Source organism: Mauremys mutica, chromosome 1 (assembly GCF_020497125.1).
Source record: "Mauremys mutica isolate MM-2020 ecotype Southern chromosome 1, ASM2049712v1, whole genome shotgun sequence".
NCBI classification, from domain to species: Eukaryota; Metazoa; Chordata; order Testudines; family Geoemydidae; genus Mauremys; species Mauremys mutica.
In genome coordinates this window covers 202,210,537-202,231,497 of record NC_059072.1, presented here as the reverse complement: position 1 = coordinate 202,231,497, position 20,961 = coordinate 202,210,537, and the positions used below count along the sequence as shown (strand labels likewise).

General features: G+C 41.3%; 1 protein-coding gene across 2 annotated transcripts in view; it reads right to left on the bottom strand.

Moving 5' to 3' along the window:
• SIM2 (SIM bHLH transcription factor 2) overlaps positions 1 to 20,961 on the bottom strand; it is a 68,146-nt gene that overhangs the window by 7,914 nt on the left and 39,271 nt on the right. For both annotated transcript variants that reach the window (XM_045002446.1, XM_045002445.1), the window contains exons 6-10: positions 20,219 to 20,418; positions 12,803 to 12,909; positions 6,831 to 6,978; positions 5,150 to 5,318; positions 3,237 to 3,645 (exon numbers count right to left, since the gene is read on the bottom strand). In XM_045002446.1, coding sequence (XP_044858381.1) covers positions 3,237 to 3,645; positions 5,150 to 5,318; positions 6,831 to 6,978; positions 12,803 to 12,909; positions 20,219 to 20,418 — 1,033 coding nt within the window. The remainder of the gene's footprint in view (positions 1 to 3,236; positions 3,646 to 5,149; positions 5,319 to 6,830; positions 6,979 to 12,802; positions 12,910 to 20,218; positions 20,419 to 20,961) is intronic.

The window sequence follows — 20,961 nt, the reverse complement described above, 5'->3', positions numbered from 1 at the left end:
CTCAGGGGTCTCCTGATCACTAGAGTTCTTCTCTTCTCTGCCACAGCTGCTTCTTCCATGCCCTGTTCCCTTCTGGCTCTTTATAGAGAGCAGGAACACCTGCACTCTCTCAGGCTCCATCAGGAGGCTGTTATGAGGCATAGGTGAGCTGGATCAGTTCCCTCTTAAAGGGCCTAGTCCTCCCTATGACAGGACAGTGTTGCAACTTTTCCGAAAGATGGTCAGAATCTGGATTTACTTGATCTCCTCTGGAAAACTGTTCCATAGTCAGATCCCCCAGAGAGGGCTTTGTCCCAGAGGAGCACAGCTGTCATGGTGGTTCATAGATTGAAATTAGATCTTTGATGTAACTGGGGCTTAATCTATTAATTGGCTTGAAAATTAGGAGCAAGACCTTAAGGTGGCATTGGAAGCCAACTGGGAGCCAGTGAAGGGACTTGAGCACAGGTCTGAGGTGCTCATCAACTGAACCATGGGGAAGGTAGGCAGCCACATTCTGTACCAGCTGGAGCCTGTGCATCATCTTCACATTCAACATCAGATGCAATGAGTTAGAGTAATACAGCCTGGAGGTGACAAATGCATGGATACTGTGACCAGGTCCTCATCCAGGAGGAAGAGATGAAGTTTCCTCACAAGCAGAAAGTGAAAGAAAGCAGCTTTGGACATGGATACTACCTGGTCATCCAAATTAGTGAGGAGTTAAACAGGACCTTGATGTTTCACACTACTTCGACTAAGGGGGGCTGTTTGCCTTCAATGGAAGACAGAGACAATGTCTTGGCCAATTCTTCAATGCCTTTTCCCTGGGTTCAGCTTGAGCCATCTGCTCTTCATCCAAGAGCTTACTTCCTCTAGGCATTCTTGACATTTCAGTAGTATCAGTGATTGCATCAGTTGAGAATGAGATGTATGTGGAAGGGCATAGATCTGTTTCACAGGTTGTGGCTCTTGATATTTTTCAGGCTACTTGAGTTCAGTGGAGTGGATAATAGAATCTGGTCAGGGCTGAAATGTTCTGTCCCAGTTGACTTCTTCTGTATCAAATATTGCAGATAGATCCTCCCTGGCTGAAGAGACAGTTATGTTCTCTTAAGAGATTTCTTCTTCTTTCCCAGTCAGCAAGAAAGTTGAAGAAGCCTGAAGACAAGATCCTGAGACAGTGTCATCTGATTTGCAGACAGCTTTTTGTGCTACATACTACTTTTCCAGAGCTTTGATGGCTTGGTCTGATGAATCTAAAAAATAGAATTCATACTGAAAAACACATCTTCAGTCCATGCTCTTTTTGGTAGAGGCCTATATGGAAGTAAAGTGCTTTGCTGTAACAGCCGTGGCCTCAAACCCTGTTGCCAAATATCGTATTTGGTTTTCCTTTGGACTGCAGTTAATGATTCTAAGCAGATCCTCTCGCCTGAAAAGTTGACTCGTTCTCACCAGTCAAGTGAAGCAATGGAGAAAAGGAGCGGATAGTGTGAACAAGATCAGACATTCCTTTCCTTCCCATTCCATTCAAATCCAAGGATTCATGCCTCGTGTTTGCCAATAGCAACATGTCTGATTCTGGCTATGGAGGAGGCAAATTCTGAAATGGGGTAGAAATAAAGTCCACAGTGCCCTCAGGGAGGCTCCACTCCCAACTCCCATCAACTTTTTCTATGAGACACATGAGTGATCTCTGACCAGGCCTGAAGTTACAGGAATGTTTTTCCCATTTTATTCCTAAATGGTGCAATTTCACTAGCAATAAATGAGTCCCAGAATGGATTCACTTTCCAAAAGCATTTTTCATGTAGTGCCCAGTTCCCAAACTTTCTTCAAAACATTTCTTTCTTCAGGAGATCTCCCACATTTTCTGTCTTATGCTATAAAACCCATTTCAGAACCAGAGACATGTGGTGACATGACAGTGAAGATCAATCTTCAAGCACCTCCTTCAGGAGCTGGGTGCCACAGTGAGTCGCAAGTGAATAATCCTGTGATGTCTCTGGGATCGCTAAAGCTTCTGATCCTACCTGTCTTTCCCTATCTTTTTTTCTTCACTGTTTTCCATTAGAGGAGATATTCCATAGAAGAATGCAAAACTTCCTTTCTCCCAGTAATGTCTCTGCTAATCAGTCCTAACTGGTGGTTTCCAGTTTATCCATCTTACTGCAGGCTCCCATTACAGCTGGGTTTTTTTCTTTTAAGAGTGGTGTGTGCAGTTAAACACTGAGCAGAGAAATATTTAAAACCTATTTCACACAGGATAGGACTGAATTTTCAACTTATTTGATTTTATTTTTTTCATTTAACATTTCCTAAAGCCTTGGAAGTACCCTTCTTGTGAGTTGCGTGGCGGGAGAGGCCAGTATCCCCTATGTTCCTTTCAAAGCATTTGAGCTGCCCCCAGTTGTGTGGAAAGATGGTGCAACTCGCATCAGTGAAGACATTGCCTGAAGAAAATTAGTAATAAAGACTATTTCCCATTGACATCAATCCTAAAAATGTTGACATTTACTATCATTAACATAGCTAGTAAGGTGAATACTTTAAATATAGGTACATTTTTAAAAGGATGGCTTCCCTTTTGTATGGGTACAGTCATGCCTGTATTTTGGTTTCTGCAGTTGACTTGTAGGTGCAGATCTGAGTACTTCAACTTCTGTCTGATATGCTGGCACAATTTGAACCCACATTTTTGCACCTGCAACTAACTTTGCATAAACACTCATGTGAGTTGTGCCTGTAAAGGGAGGCCAAGTCTTGGCTTTTGTGAAAATTTACCCACTAAAGCAGTGGTTCTCAAACTTTTGTACTGGTGACCCCTTTCACACAGCAAGCCTCTGAGTGCGACCCCCCCCATATAAATTAAAAACACTCGTTTATATATTTAACACCATTATAAATGCTGGAGGCAAAGCAGGGTGTGGGGTGGAGGCTGACAGCTTATGACCCCCCATGTAATAACCTTGCGACCCCCTGAGGGGTCCCGATCCCCAGTTTGAGAACCCCTGCACTAAAGGCATTCTTAAAAAAAAAAAAAAACCATTCTGAAACTGGATAACATTCCTATTCAAATGTTCAAATTAAAAAAAAGTAGGTCTAAATGTCATGATAGTGTACCTTTTAAACATACTGCATGTTAAACCCAAAGATATATTTTTCTGTGTTTAGTAAACATACTGTATTTCATATTTTCAAAGTACATATCTTCCAAATGCTATGCAGCTTATTATTTTTAAGATAACACTCACCTTCATAACTCTGTGCAAGATTATGACGTGCAATATTTATTGGTTGATCGGGAAGATTTTTAGATGGCGACTGGCTGGTAGGTACTAAAGAGTTGGCATAATGCCATTGGCGCTCCCCACTCGTCTGCAACGTACTCAAGAAAAAACGAGCCACTTCACAAGGTGATCCTTGAGACTGCCCAAATTTAGAAGTAAGCATTTGTTTTTTGCTACTGAAGACATGAGAATCTACAGGGAAGTGTCCATAATGGTAAGAGAAAGGCAAACTATATGAGGGGGCATATAAAAGTTCACTGTTTTCTGAATGGAAGTTCTGTTCTTGGACGGTGCCAGCATTCACTGTAGGGCTGGATCTCCAGCTTCCAACCTGGCCGCATTCCAGTTTGTCTGTTTGGAATGAGCTGTATTGCTGAAAAATAAAGAAAAGTATATCCATGTTCACACCAGTGTAGTTGCCTCCAGCCATGCCACCTGGAACTGTGACCGCATTAAATCTCATAAACTAAGTAGGACTGGGGTAGATCAAAACTTGGACTGGGAAGTTGCAGGGGGAAATGGTGTCGGTGACTCAGTAGATGGCATTCTTCCCTGTAAGTCAGTAGTGAGTAAATGTCCCCCATAAAGGTACTGTATTAGTGGCTACGACAAGGCTGCTGACCACTTTTCATTAAAAATCCCATGTGTCTTTTCACCAGAGTTGGGGCATTAATCCTAGTGTTCAGTCAGAAATCTTATTTGGATAACTGAGCCTATCTAAAATTTCCCCTGTGTTTTTAACTGGAGAGAGTTATGGACATGGCGTGAGGAATATTGTAAACCAAATGCTGCACTCCATCCAAGAGATGGCTGCATTTCAAAGGCAGGTTTGCAACTCTTTCGCGACCCCTCAGGATGTGAGCTGCTATGTAAATATCATACAGTATTGTTAGGTCACTGAATAAAGACTGTAGCAAAACACTATTTTGATGCAACAGAACAATAATTTCAGTACAACCTCAGTTATCCTCAATGTTAAGGAATAATTTTGGATAGTTAAAGTTTTTGGTCAATAGTTGTACGTAAACGTCAGAGGATATAATCCTGTTTTGAAGAATAGGAAATCTTTGTTAAATGACACGCTTATGTTAAAAAGATTTATTTATTAATATGGGAAGCTTTGGAATGGTGGCAAGTCCAGATCTAACCTCTATGAGTCAGTTAAACACCACAACACACACTTCCTCCAAATGTCTGACTGGCTCCCACTGTTCAATAAAGTACGTGTGCTAGTTTTTCCCCATTCCTGATCAATAATAATATCCAGCTTTTATCATCTGTAGATCTCAAAGTGCTTTTACAAAGAAGATCAATAGTCTTATCCCCCATTTTACAAATTGGGAAACTGAAGCACTAAGAGGCTAAGTGACTTGCCCAAGGTGACCCAGCAGGGCAGGAATTGATCCCAGGTCAGCATCCTATCCACTAGGCTACCTTCTGCTGCCTGAGGAAGTTGCCAGCATTCATTTGGAGCCAGACCTTAGTTAGCAAAAATTGGTATATTTTTACACCAGCTCAAATTAAACATACAGCATCTGCTCTCTGTGTTACACTGTTCCTTTTGCTTAAAAAAATCCCCAACCTTAGTTTTTCTAACTAATCTGAATACCTAAAATCCAAAAGCTTTTGAGTTCTGACTGATAACCTGATAATCCTTAAACCTCTTCTTCCCACATGCTGTGCCTTCTCCATTTCTGCTGTCATTTACATGAGATGGCATTCTCGTGCCCCCAAGAAAGGACAAGGCTCGTGTTAACTTTGAATTTCAAGGGAGTTTTTTGTCAGCATTATACTAGCAGCAAATTAATCTCATGATGACCAAGCTACTCCCACAAATGCCCTGTTTACTTGTAGTTGGGTATTACTGAAAGAGTTACCTGTTGCGGGTAAGGAGTCATTCTGAGTTTTGTCTTCATTTTATTACTTTTGGGTTTTGCTACTCTCCTTGTTTCTTGTGAGGTAGACATTGAGTTTCTGCAAGAAAACTGTGACTTAGAAATGGTAACCTGGTCCAGTGATAATTGAAGTTCCTTGTACTCAATATCTCTGCAAAAGAATCATTGTGACAGGTTAAATACTTTAATGCACTGCACAGATGAAACGTACATTTTTAAATGGTTTAGTTTCACAATGTTTTCATTACTATCCACCCAAGATATTCATTTGGTCTGCAGTGGTGGGTGGGGAACGTGAGAGAGGGAGATAAATCATAGGGCCTGAACCTATTCCCACAGCAATAGATTGCAAAAATTCCATCAGGAACAGGGTTACAAACTTGGTATTAAACATCCCTAAAGTCTGAACTTAAGCTCTCTTAACTCTTTTTTTTTTTTTTTTAAAGCCATCCTTGTGGCACTTTGCCTTGGGGACCACAGACAATGCTGGTGTGGAGCTGATCTAACAGCAGGGCAAAGATCAGTTCAGTGTCCTCCTATCTTCCTCAAGCATGAGTTCGTCTTTTCCCTGACACATTTGAAAATTGACACAGGAAAGGGAACCCAGGTCATTCTTCTGCCAGTCTGATATGCTACAACCACACCACAGAATCAGCCAGGAGGGTTTAATTTCATGGAGATGTCTATCTTGTCTCAGATGTATCTGTTCAATAGATACAGCAGATTTTTTTAGACAGTATTTTATAGATAATTGTGTACAAAAAAAAAAGGATATTTAAGACTAAGCTGCGGTGCTTCAGTGTTGTTTGGTGTGTTGGTTTATTTTTCCATTTATTGCTGCAGCTCTGATTTTAAAAAAATAATCCATTCCTTTTGGACTTAACAAAAATTTCAGTGGAGGGAAGTGAGAGGATGTAGCAGGAGAGCTGAAAATCAGCAATATGAAAACATACAGTATAAAGATTGAACTTCACAGGGAATGACAGTGTTTTCAGTAAGTTCTACAGCAGACAGGTGAAAGAATAACTAAACAAAACCTTTTCCCTCTCTTCTGTAGCTAGGAGTCATTTCTGTCTGAGAAAATGACAGAACTAAATTCTGCCCACAGATGTGCACAGGCTTTGTGGCAGTTACTTGAAAATACAAGAAAAGAGTTGAGCCCTAACTAGCCGTGCAACCTCAGGCAAGTTACTTAATTTCTCTGTGCCTCAGTTTCCTGCCTGTAAAATGGGCATAATACTTCCTTTCTCCCACCCTTTGTCTGTCTTGGCTAGTTAGACTGTAAACTCATCAGGTCAGAAACTTTGCCTAGCATACAGGGGCTCTGATCTCAAGTACAGCCTCTGGGCTCCACTGTAACCCAAATAATTACCAGTAATGTGACATGTTCACCACAAAATCTTTGGAATCCTTCAGAATGCAAGGTAATAGTGTGTAAATGTAATCAGAGTAGATACACACTCATTTTACCCAATATGCCATATATACAAACACTTACTGTAAGTAAAAGAGGGAGCTGGTGGGGAAAGATAAATTGCTGTAGATTGTATATATACAAGATGATACCAGAGGAGATTAATACAATAAGACTGGATAAAGGATTGGATTAGTAATCCATCAAGTACTGATAAGTCTTTTAATGATACAAAATATTTTGACTTACGTAAGGACATAATTGACACTCACTATGCAGTGAGGCCGAGATGAACGGCTGTTATGCACGATGGTAGCATAGCTCTGTACCCAAACCCAGCCTCCGTGCTTGGACAGTAGTCGATAGTACTTGGTTGTGACTTGGCCTTTCACCAACACTGTGAACGTAATGCAAAGAGTATTTCACATTCCTTGACCTTGTGACCAGCTCCTACAGTGATTTATTTGTAAAGAGGAAACTTGCCCCCTATAAACTCTGAACTTCCCTGCAAAGACCACACTCCCCTATCTAGTTTCTCTGGGTTTTGCATAAATGTGTACAAATATCTTATTACAGACTATTTACCTTCATCTGCCCTTCATCCCCCAATTTATTCTGCACTCATACCATAACAAAGTCGTTATTTATGGAAGTGCAATAACCACCCCCACCTTTGGACTGCATTTTTTAAAAGGTTTGATAAGTAGAAGGATCCTAAAATATTTGGAAACAGCGAGAGAACTGCTTTTATTTTAATTTTACCAAAGTATTTGGAAGGATTTGCAATTGATTGATTGAAACACGACTGAGCATTTGTAATGCATTTTTGGCTGCATTTCTTTTTCCCCTCTGGAAAGTAAACTTTGTATTTTGAAGACTGGGCTTATTTTTTTAACATGACAAATTTAAAATACAGTTCTTTGGTTCTTCTCTTAAACATACAAATAAAGAGCAGTCTCAGGAAGCAAATCAGTTACTGAAGAGTTTTTACTGGAGGTGCAAATCCTCTAAACACCCTGCTTGGTTTCTCTGTGAAGAGGTATGCTAAAATTAGAGCTGGGGACAATCTCCAAGTATTTAGTCTGGTTCCCTCTCCCCAGATCTCTCTGGTTCAGTGCCAGAGATTTAACTAATGCTTCACAACAAAGCCTTAACTCCAGCTCTGGAACATTCTTGCATGACCCTGAAGGCCTTATTGGGAAGCTCCACCTTGCTCCTTTTCCACACAACTAAATTTGTTTTACGTTGAGAGAAAAAAAGGCAGTATGAGAGGTTCAAATGCTCCGGTTTAGCCAATAGCAGCAGCTCTCAGTAGGTTTGTATGACACACTATGAAGAAATAGAGATTCTCTCTTACTCTCAAATGGCCTGATTCTACATTCCATTGAACTGGATGGTAAAGCTCCCAGATGGAACTAGGCTGATTTTCAATGCAGGATCAGGCCAAGCAGTGGGCCAGACAAGCAATAATTTTCTGCTTTAAGCCAGTGGTAGTGAAGAAAATGACCACGTGAAATAAAACTTTTGGGCTCATCTGATTACTAGTATTCACAGGGGGTTATTTTGATGGAGATACATCCAATAGTAGGGGGTGGAAGAGAAGAGCACCCAATAATACTTTTCTTTACCATTTGGTAGTTAATGACATGGTTTTCAGTCTTTGGACTAATTATGTTTTTGTAATTCTGACAGTGATCAGATGCCACAGTGATGTGCATGTTGTAAATACCTGGTTAGGGAGACAGACATACTAGATTTAAGCTAAAACTTTGGGTTAAATGAGTCATGGATGGATTAGAACATTTGTTCTTGGTACTACCCCCCTGAAGTTTCAGAATGCTAGTATCTACAGTATGCGGGTCATCTCACATTAGTTCCTCTCATTTCCATCTACACAGGTGCTAACTCATTAAGCTTTTCTTCAAATCCAATCTATCTTGCCGGCGTTTCTCAGGAAATACCCTCAAAGAATTACTCTTGCAAGAACTTTCTGGCTATGGAGTCAGCTCCTCCTCCACTAATAGACACAGTCCATGTTCATTCTGAAGATACCAAGGTAAACGGCAGCATCCTTTGAGAGGGCGACCAGGAATCCATCATGGTAGATGCCAAGCTGTTTGCTTCTTTTACCTCAGAGTCCCTTTTTAATCATCTGGCTTCTTTTATACCATGTTGGGTTGTCCTATTTCTCTAAAACATATATTAACCATAAGCTCCGTACATTAATTCAGAGGTTAGGGTCTTGGACAAAACAAAGGAGCCCATCTTCAATTTGCTGTTTTAGGATTTAGTGTCATAGCTTCGATTAATGCTAGTCTACATCTGTGATGTTACTAATCACAGTTGTCCAGTTAAATCTCTGTGCATCATGCTTTCATGTTTACCTGTACTCTAAAGAACCCAAAACCTCACAAATGGCACTCCCATTTTGGCTTTGATCTTCTGAGAGAGAGAGAGAGAGCTTTTCAGTGGGCTCTAAGTTTTCCAAAAGCAACTTCCTCTACCTCAGGGGATGTCTACACTTCCAGCTGCGGGAGCGAGTCTCAGCTCGAGGAGAGATATTCTTGCTAGCTCTCATCAAGCTAACATGCTAAAAATAAAAAGTAGCCACAGAAACAGGAGGGGCTAGCCACGCCAAGTACATGTCCATCACAGTCACTAAGCATGTCCTCAAGGTATCTAGCCCCTCCTGCCACTCTCATCATCGCAGCTACACTATATTTAGTGCACTAGCTTGATCAGAGCTAGCACAGATATGTCTCCTCAAGCTGGGAATAACATTCCCAGCTCAAAGTGTAGTCATACCCTTAGTCTAATTCTCAGGTTTCTCTTACCCCGAATTCAAATTATTCCAAAACATAAATTAACACTAGTAGAGCACCTTCTGTTCTATGTATCCACAGCACCATTCTTCTTTGTGCGCCAGGAGTTGTTCTGGGCTCCACCCTTGTCAGATGCCTTCTCATTTTCCTAATTCCTGTTTTAGGTCCTCTGTTAAGACAATGTTTTAAAGGTTGCAAAGGAATTGAGGACTAAATATAGTACTCCAGCTTCACTTCCCAAGTATATATGAACAGTGTGTCTCCTGTGTTCTTCTTTTTGGCAGTCTTTGAGGAAAGCATGTCATTGGACAAAGGATAGTGGCCACAATTCTAATACAGAATGTTAGATCAGTTCGCAGTTGAGGGCATTAAATTGCCCTGCGAGCTGCTGACTGAGAGACCTCAGCCACGTCTTTCTGGGAGAGAAGTGTCTATTACCAAGCCAACTTGGGCGGGCCCAAGTGACCCTCATTGCAATCAGTTGGATAGAATTTAGCAGCTTTTTACTCTTGGCTGTTCGATTTACAGCTTTCCTCTACCATTTGTGAATGGCTGTTTCTCTGTTGTGGTTCCCTGCCTGGTAGAGTGCAGGCTGAAAACACTGGCTTAGTTGGCCTGACTATTTTAAAAGGCTCCATAGGTTTCACTGGAATGCATCATTCACCAGCCTGTGCTCAGGACCACAACTTTGCAGGGAAATTGGCCTTGCAGTCCTACACTTGCAACAGTAATTGTCTAAGCTTCCCCAGATCACACCACTTGCCAATCCACTGGATTCCCTACAACTGCATGATCAGTGGATGGTGCCCTGACAGAATAGCAGCCCTTAAAAGTTCCGTAGCTGCCTGAAAGACCAGTGGTGCTTTGCTGAAAGTCTTGAGCATTACACTGGGAGACAACAGGCTCAAGGTGGTGCAGAGTTTAACCTGCACCTCCTCCATTATACTGGTCATTGTGCCTGTGAGGTTCCATTCCAGGGAGCAGCTGGGGCCTGTACTTTGTCTGCCCTGGCATATGGAGCCAGTTCCCGGACAAACTGGCAGCAATTTGTGCAGCAGAAACAATGGGATAACATCATCTTTGGTGCATTGAACCCTCCCTACAAAGGAAGCGGGCTCATGAGAAAAGACACAGCTGAGGCTAGGAGTATTTTGTTTGCATTATAATGGCTTCACTTGTCCTGTTTTGTAGATTGTCAGCTCCTTAGGCAGAGACCCATTAGCTGAGTGGCAAACTTCCTCTGTTGTACAGTAATTTCTTGCACATCGATGGCATTATAGAAATAAATAAACCCTCTGAAATGTCAACATATTTTTCTTCAACCTGGAAGCTACCAAATGTTTCAAAACAGGAAATTATTTTTTATATCAGCACATCTTCAGCAAACTACTCACATCTACTACTCTTCCTGTTCTTATTACACCCATTATACTTTTAGTTTTGTTGTTTCCTTCATGGCTCTCTCTAACTGTTATATAGTTTTTTTTAATGTCTTATCATTTTTTAGTTTATTTTGGAAGAGCAATTGCTAATCTCAGTATAGGGTTTTGGTTTTTTAATTCTCTAATCAGGTGTAAGATTTTTCTCCCCAGATTAACATCAGGTGATACTTAATCATCAGACTGTTTCATAGAATGCTAAATTGTGTACATTCAGACCTGTCAACCTCCTGCTCGTCAGATGTTTGCTGATGGATGGTGGGGGAGTTTTCTGTGCCTCCCGAGAGCACTGTTATGTTTGTACATTTTACATCTGTTTTCATCATTCTTATTACTCACTATTCATGCCATGCTTTTTTACTGTTCCTAGTGTTCCCAAGTATTTTGACTTTTTCTCCCTCTTCTTGGCCCTTGGTTACTTTAACTTGTAAGACCTTTCAAATTAGATCTGTCTCTCTTATATTTCTTCTGTTTCTAAACTTAGTAATTCTTTATCTTTATAGTTCAGTTATAGCATCCAGATCAGTATTTTTAACTAAGTAGCTTAGTCATATCACTGTATTTTAGAATTCCACTCAACTCCTATTTACAAAACTGGACCAAAGTATCAGCTATTGCCTTCCATTGCCAGCACGAGTTCTGATGCTATGGGTTCTGATGTTCATGACTGTGTTGTAAAGGTGAGATACTGTTTTTCAGAAGATGATCATGGCTTTATCAGAATTCTTTATACTGTTTGACATAGTTATATCAAATAATATCAGAAGGGAAAAATGAGCATTGGCTTGTGCAGGTGAGCAGTCACATGCCATAGAAGGGAACTAGGGATATAAGCAGTTTTTGATCTTTCATAAAAGAGGAGACTTAAAAATAAGAGCCAGTAGGAAATAATGTGATTTAGCAGGCCTGAGTTTCCACTAATTCTTTGGCAAATGCCAAAATATTTAGAGTCAATTTCTGCCTTCCTTTGCGTAACTCCCATTGGAGTCAATAGAATTTGATATTTAGTCATTCACTACTGACTTGTTCTAAGTACAGGAAGGTCATCTTCCTATATAGTTCTTATATATATTCCAGATCTTCATTAACATCACACAGTAACATAAGGGATTGACTCTTCTTCAGAGAGGGTCAAGGACGGTTTCTTTCTGGTTGTTTTAAGCCAATGGTGGCAATCTGGAAACCAATTAATTAGTGAAGGTTTTGGTTTCTTTTGTCTTTTATTTTGGATTGTTTGTTTACATAATTAGTGGATGTGGTGAGAGTTGGGCTGTGCAAGTCTGAGCCATTATCAGAAATGTTTTCTATTCCCCCAATTTGCTTCTGGAAAAATAAATAAAGCAAGCTACTGTGTTAATATTTCAGTGAATAAACTAAATCCAGATGTTTGAAGAGGTGATCAATTCCCCTCTTGGCAATGGGGAATTACTAATCATGTATCTCTTTCTCCTGACACACTGCTTTCAGAACTCATCCACATGCTACTAAGGAACATGCATCTCAGAATTTTTTTTGTTTTACATCCAACATTTCAAACACACACTGGTAATAATCAGTGTGCTTTGAAAAAACCATGGAACTGTTGCATAACTTTTTTTTTTTCCAAACTAACAACATTGAGAGAGATTTTTTCGAAAAGGATTCAGCGCACACAATCAGGGGCAGATTTTCAAAACAGCTCTGCTCCCATTTGGGCAGCAAAATTAGTAGTCAAATATATTTTTAAAAGAACATAGTATGTTGGGTGATGAGCTCATTTGAAAATCAGACCATTTAATTGCTACCTGAATGGGAGCCGAGTACTTTTGAAAATCTGGTCTCAATTATGGGATCTGAGCACTTGAGATCTGCCCCTTTTGGGGTTTATTTTCCTTCCACCACAGTGTGGTGTCTGCAGAACTCCTGACCTTACTGAATAAGCTGAAGATTTTGAGCTAATCCCTTTATGCCAATTACTTACAGAGATGGTGAGCATAGCGTAAATGGAAGACATCGCAGCCATGGACATGGTGGTAGAGGGTCTTCTCTATCAAGTCTTGGGGCTCATATCCAGTTAAATCGGTCACCCTAGAACAGGAAGGCTGACGGATAAGCAGTATCTCTAGAAATATTTAATTTCATTAAACTAATATTGATTTTGCCACCTAATCAAGTGCTAAAAGGCTGTAGAGAAATCATGGTTTGGAAACAGAACAATGATCTTTACAAGAAATTAAAACTTTAGTACGCCCGCCACATACAGGGTGCAGTAATGTTGTACACAAAGAAGTGTCCTAGATACAGTCGAGGAGGATCTGTTAACTTATTTCAGCATTAGATTTTTACTTAGTAGCTGCAAAGTTGCTACTAATAAGATAAACTAACATGAATGATCCTTTGCACAAAGATCCAGTTGATGAGCTGTTCATGGAAGTGTAAAGTAACCCCCGCTTTTTTCTTAAAAACGCTATTGACAAATTGTACGCCTTTGCAGATATATGAGCATAGCAAGATTAATTAGTCTACAGTGGCCGTTCTCACAGTCTATAAATACATTCAAACTAATAGCCTAAAGGAAGGCACAGAATTATTCCGTTTTGGAAGATGGAAGGACAAGAAATAATAGCAATGCCTGGAAGCTAAAGAAGGAAAAGGAAAGCTTAAGTTAGACATGATGCAAAAGTTTCTTAACATTAAGAGCAATAGGATGGGAACTGAGTGGAACAAAGTTAAAGCACGATCACTGCAGGCAGCCTGGGAATGAGTTAGTGAATACATAAGAATTGCCATATGGAATCAAAGCTGAGATCTATCTAGTCCAGTATGCTGACAGCAGCCAGTATCAGCCACTTCAAGGAAGGTGCAAGAAACTCTGTGGTAGGCCCTTATAGGAATAGTCCCACGCAATACAATAGAGATCAAACTACATGACCCAAGTGGTCTTTCCTGTCCTTGCTACTTGATAGCAAAAGATACTCTAAATTACATCAAGGAATTTAACCACAGTCAGCTTTGTTTGTTTATCTATGTGTTGGTGGCATTTACACTCCCATGGTCTTTCTCCATCTCTAACGGCAGAGCAGAGGTACTTCACTCAGTTTCAGGATAACATAGCAATCCTGTAAAATGAATACAAGAGGCGTTGCACACTGTAATCAGGTCTTGCAAATAACCTGAACTCCACTTTTTGATCATCATACCTTTTGTTTTCTCTTTCCTTAGAGCTTCATGCACTGCTTGGCCCTGCAGAGAAGCAGGTCTTTACATACACTTTTATACTGACATCAGTTGGAGGGAAAAGGTGCTTCGTTAATTTTCTGGGAGTGGGGGGGGGGGGAGGTAGGAGAAGCGAAAGGAGGAGGAAGAAAGAAGGCTCCTCTAGTGACCTTTCCCCTACACACGCATTAATCCCTCCCTAAAGATCCCTCACCATGGCAACCTTTCCTTCATCAGGAAAGGATTTAGATGCATTTTCCTTAGGGGCTGTCGGTGATGTTTTTGTACACCAACATGAGGTGGAGGTCACTTGAGGGTAAAATGAAGAGCTTCCTCCCACTGCAAGGTGTGTGTTGGGGTGGGAGCAGGGTGAGGAGTTGGATGTGACCTTCACAGCACCCCCACTCTCTCCTGGGTCACAAAACTCAGGACCCAAATTCTGCCTTGTGCGCAGTGGTGCTATGACCAAGTGGGAAACATTGGTTTATTTTTCATGAATATGGTGCATACCCGTGTGTGGTTGTTTGATGGGTTACTTGCTATGGAGTTAGATCAAAAGGGTTTGTTAAGGAAACCAAGCAGGAAAGGTAAACCAATGGCCTACATAAGGAGCATCCCAACAAACACAATGCCAGGTTTATAGCTAGGAAGAGGGGACTACTCAAGCAGTCCTGATTAGATAGCTGTTTTGCAAGGCTGAGGAGAGAGAGGTCAAAGGGAACACTAAGACATTAGAGCAGTGGCTCTCAACTTTCCAGACTACTGTACCCCTTTCAGGAGTCTGATTTGTCTTACATACTCCCAAGTTTCACTTCACTTAAAAACTATGTGCTTACAAAAATCAGTCATAAGAATACAAAAGTGTCACAGCACACAATTACTGAAAAAATGCTTACTTTCTCATTTTTAACCATATAATTATTTTTAAAAAACCAATTGGGATATAAATATTGTACTTACCTTTCAGTGTATAGTCTATAGAGCAGTATAAACAAGCCATTGCCTGTATGAAATTTTAGTTTGTACTGACTTTTCTAGTGTTTTTCATGTAGCCTGTTGTAAAACTCGGCAAATAGCTAAATGACCTGATGTACCCCCTGGAAGACTTCTGCGTACCCCCAGTGGTACACATACTCCTGGTTGAGAACCACTGCATTAGAGGACTCTGGGCCTAGAAAAGGATGAGGGTTGATTGAGTGGCCTGGTGGCTGCCCAGGGTATCCGTAAAAGCTGACAGGTTGACAAGGAAAAAAGAGACAGGGACAGCCTATGTGTTCAGAACAGTTTGTTTCTCTCAGCAAGAGCTGGGTTGTTAGCTGGGCGGAGGGGGAATAACAAAAGCTGGCAAGGTAAGATTAAGATGTACCAGACCCAGAGGTATAGGACTTCAATTGGTTTTTATCCTTTGCTCTATGGCAGGGGTGGCCAACCTGAGCCTGAGAAGGAGCCAGAATTTACCAATGCACATTGCCAAAGAGCCACAGTAATACATCAGCAGCTCCCCCTGCCAGCTCCCAGCACCTCCTGCCCACTGGCAGCCCCACCAATTAGCACTTCCCCCTCCCTCCCCGCACCTCCCGATCAGCTGTTTCGTGACATGCAGGAGGCTCTGGGGGAAAGGGGGAGGAGCGAGGGCATGGCAGGCTCAGAGGAAGGGGTGGAGTGGGGGCAGGGCCTGTGGCAGAGCAGTGAGCACCCCCCAGCACATTGGAAAGTTGGCATCTGTAGCTCCAGCCCCAGAGTCGGTGCCTATACAAGGAGCCGCATATTAACTTCTGAAGAGCCGCATGTGGCTCCGGAGCCACAGGTTGGCTACCCTTGCTCTATGGGCTTTGTAGTTTTGGGGAAATGCATAAATAATCACAACTATCCATACACCTTGATGGGGATTAAATTATATGTTATTGCTCAGGAAAGAGACCTTTGAGTCCTCATCGATGGTTCTCTGAAAACACCTACTCAATGTGCAGTGGCAGATAAATAAAGCTATCAATATGTTAGGAGCCATGAGGAAAGGGATAGATAATAAAACAGAAAATATAATAATGCCACTATATACTTCCATGGTACGCCCACACTCTGAATACTGTGTGCAAGTCAGGTCACCCATCTCAAAGAAGAGATAGTAAGGCAATAAAAATGATTAGGGATATGGAACAGCTTCCATACGAGGGGAGATTAAAAAGACTGGGACTGTTCAGTTTAGACAAGAGATGGCTAAGGAAGAATATAATAATGGTCAATAAAATCATGAATGGTGAAGTCTATAAAATCATGAATGGTTTGGAGAAAGTGAATTAGGGAAATGTTATTTAGTCCTTTACATAACCCCTTCATATAGACATCACCCGATGAAATTAATAAGCAGCAGATTTAAAACAAACAAAAAGGAAGAACTTCGTCACACAACGCACAATCAACTTGTTGCCATGAGATACTGTAAAGGCCAAAATGATAACTGGATTCAACAAAGAATTATATAAGTTCATGGAGGATAGGGCCATCAATGGCTAGTAGCTGATGGTCAGGGACACAACTCCTTGCTCTGGGTGTCCCTAAACCTCCAACTGACAGAAGCTGGGACTTTGATGACAGGGGATGGATCATCTGAAATTGCCCTGTTCTGGGTGTTCTTAAACCTGCAACTGGCCACTGTTGGTAGACAGGATACTGGGCTAGACGGACCATTGGTCTGACCCAATATGGCCGTTCTTATGTTCTGAAGGCCCCATCTCAGTCATTTTAATCTGGTCACAGGTTCCAGCAGTGAAAGGGCTGAGAGGTGCCAAACTCAGCTGGGCCTGTCACATTAACACAGTTGAGAAACAGCCCCAGAGTGGCTGGACCACAAAGTTCCACCAAGGGTGAGGTGTACGAAGCCAGGCCTGTCACATAAGGGGTGCACTGGAGAGTGATTAAAAGGGGTCTAAGGCACAGTTCACCCTGTAACTGTGAGAGGTGCATTGAACTACTCCACCTTAAGCCCTGTTTAGATCTCATTTACATCAGTCACTCAGATCTCAGTGCCATTAAAATGGAGAGTGATTTCATGTGGCTTTCTTGCTTAACTAATGATCAAAGATGGGCTCAAATCAAAATCCTGGAGCTGAATATCTCCAGCTGTTGGATCTGTATCCCTAGTTTTGCAGCTACCCCTAGAATGGGCAAACAAACCCCTGATCTGAACACACTCAGAATTTGGAGAAGTTTGATTCTGGATCTGAGTTTTGCTGCCTTGTCTATTTCTATTCCAAACATCCCTGGTTTCCATCTTGGGATGTAAAAGGGACTCTGAGTGTGCGAACAAGTTAAACAGAAAGGGGAACAGAGCTGGCCAAAATTATCTCATCTCCCCTCCAGTGTCCCTTGAAATTGTGGGAATGCATGGATGCATACAAGTAAAGCAGCAGCCACAGATCACTTTTGTAGGCTGGAATTAACTCTTACACTAAACTATCAAAACTATTTCTCCTTAAAGCTGATATATTTAGTTGTTTTCTCCTATTACCATTTAGGGCATAATTATGCCCTTTCTGTGTGGGTACACTACAGGTGGGAGTCGGAGAGAGTGCAGGGGAATACCTTCCTGTCAGGAAGTAATGATAATCTGGACAGCTGGGCTGGGGAGTGCTAGGGGAAAGACACTGGCCAGCATTACCGACAATGCTTGATATTCCAGAAGTTCATCTTTGTGGGACAGGGGCAGGACCACACCTTTGTGCTTCCTGGCAAGTGTGGTGACAGTGCTGGCAGTATCTTTTTCAATGGTGTAACAGAAGCACAGTGAACAAAAGCTCCTATCAGCACCTCTGGATAGACTCTCATGCCTCCAGGCAATTCCACTTAGAATCACATGATGAGAATTCTTCCGTTATCTACCCTAATTAGGCCTCAACTTAAGTATTGTGGCCAATTCTTGGTGCACATTTCAGGAAAGATGTGGACAAACTGGAGAAAATCCAGAGACGAGCAACAAAAATTATTAGCAGTCTAGAAAACATGATTTATGAGGCAAGATTGAAAAATTGGGTTTAGTCTGGAGAAGACTGAGGGGGGACAACAGTTCTCAAGTACATAAAAGGTTGTTACAGGGAGGAGGGTGAAACACTGTTCTCCTTAATCTCTTAGGCTAGGACAAGAAGCAACGGGCTTAAATCGCAGGAAAGGCATTTTAGGTTGGACATTAGGAAAAACTTCCTAACTGTCAGGGTAGTTAAGCAGTGGAATAAATTGCCTGGGGAGGTTGTGGAATCTCTGTCATCAGAGATTTTTAAGAGCAGGTTAGACAAATACCTGTCAGGGATGGGTCTACAGAATACTTAGTCCTGCCATGAGTGCAGGGGACTAGACTAGAAGGCCTATTGAGGTCCCATTAGAGCACCTAATAGGTAATAATTGGAGATATACCAATCTCCTAGAACTGGAAGGGACCTTGAAAGGTCATCAAGTCCAGCCCCCTGCCTTCACTAGCAGGACCAATTTTTGGCCCAGATCCCTAAGTGGCCTCCTCCAGGATTGAACTCACAACCCTGGGTTTAGCAGGCCAATGCTCAAACCACTGAGTTATCCCTCCCCGCATAAATCCCCTCTTCCTCATCCTATCTTAGCTCTGCCATGTACAGGCATATTATTGAGCCTTAGGTTGTATCTACACTAGAAATGCTACAGCACCACCGCTTCAGCACTGCAGTTGCACCACTGTAGTATAGACACTTACTACAGTGATAGAAGGGGTTCTTCCATCACTGGAGTAAAACCATCTATCCGAGAGGCGGTAGTTAGGTCAATGTAAGACGACTTCTGGTGACCTAACAGTGTCCATACTGGGGCTTAGGTTGCTTAACTAGATCAGACATAATGCGAAATTTTTCACAGCCTTGAGCAACCATAGTTAACTCAACTTAACTTGATAGCGTAGCCCAGCTTTCAGTGCTTAGCAATATTGGATGCATTGCATTAAACATGCCAAAAAAGAGAGAGGATTCCTAAAACAAATTGTAACTTGCATTTCAGCACAGGGCCTCATTGAGCTTAGCCTGGAAAGACAGCATGCTTTTGAGTGTTTAAATTGCCCTGCAAAACTTCTCCAATGTATTGGTCATGGACTTTTTTACCATTATGTATGAATATCATTTCTTTTCCTTGAAACTCTAGCATGTCATGGAAGTCACCAAGTAGGTCAAATCTTGTTTCACAGTCCTAGTACTGTGGGGTGGGGTTTTTTTGGGGAGGTGGGGCAGGCGTGAGTTAGAATTATCTGCCTGTTGGTAGTCAAACCTGTAAGACTGAAAATTTGCTGGAAAGTTCTTCCCTTGGGACATCTAAAAATGGACTATACAGATCAAAGTATATTGTAAGGCATAATTATATGTTGAAAAGAGATTAGTCACTTCATGTGTCTCTTTGAGCTCAGATTTGTGCTTTTCCATTGCCCATGTGGGAGTTCTTTCAGGCATCCACATGGGTTGTATCGGTAGAGTGTGCTGAGATGGTTCTATTGCCTATTTCACATAAATCCAGGCAGAGCTTGTGCACTAGGCAATCTTGCAAGCTGTCCCAATAGTTATTTTTCTGAAGAGATTTAATGTCTTGGGTTTTTTTTTAAATGGCCATTTGACTTAACTCACTCGTATCTTTTCATAAACCCATAATGTAGGCAAGGTTAGGGACATTAGATAGGTAGGCTGGTCTCACAGCTAAGGCACTGAACTAGGACTTGGGAGACTGGGTTCCCATGGATTTCCTGTGTTACCTCGGTCAAGTCACCTAATCTCTCTGTGACTCAGTTCTCTACCTGTAAAACAGGCACAATAATGCTTCCTTTCTCCCACCTTTTATCTGTCCTGCCTGTTAACATGGTAAACTCTTCAGGACATGAAGTGTTTTACTGTGTTTGTACACTGCCTACCCTAATGAGGCCTCTGGACACTACCATAACACAAATAACTATAGATTAGAATCAGGTTCCGTAGGCTTGATATTTTGAAGATAAAATATTGCCTTATTTACGGAGTCATTTTGAAAGTTCTGCGTACATTTACAGTGCTCAAGTTCAATGTTAATGATGTCATAGGTAAAATATACTAAAATTTAAGTATATTGAAGTATTTAGAAACCCCTATAGTTTAACAAAACTTAACCTCCAGATGCTATATGATGGAAGCCAAATCATTTTGCTTACCTGGAATCTAGGAATATAAGTTTTAAGTCCAGACTTGCTCTGAACATGAACATGTTACTGTGAAGCTTGATCTCAGTGATTGCGCTGGGAGGTAAAGATTGACCCACAGCCACTAGTCCTACAATTTGGTAACAGGAATCATACAAGGACATGTCCAGCATATACTGACGTATCTTCAAATAGCCACTGCAGTGGATCACCTGGCATGGAAAGAAAGCATAGTAGATATTTGAAGGTAAAGGAAGAGGTCTTACAGGTCAAGAGAGCATCTTGGGAGCATCTATTTCTCAGCCTCTGCTGCATCTATTTCAATGGGGATACAAACAATTTCTCTTAACACCATTTGTCTGGCTGCATAGTTTAAGACTGTTTAGTGTCTTATTTGTAAGCAGAGATGCAGTGATGCTGTGTACCTGTGTTACTGTCACCAGCACATAGTAATCTGGTATTAAAATGCAAGAGCCCTGGTGCCATATGGACTGCTCTCCAGTTAATGCTTTAAATTAAGGTTATCTAATATACATTTAATGTAGATACAATAAGAAAGTTATTGTGCATTAACCAAATAAACTGAAATTTGCCTTTGAGGATGACTTAATTATGCAACAGACATACATATTCCAAGCTATACTTTAACAGCCAGTTTGATGTATCAAAACTACTTCTATTGAATTTGTTCTTCATTATGAAAGACAGATACATTTTAAGAGACTTATGAATGTAGCCCTAATTATAAATGATTA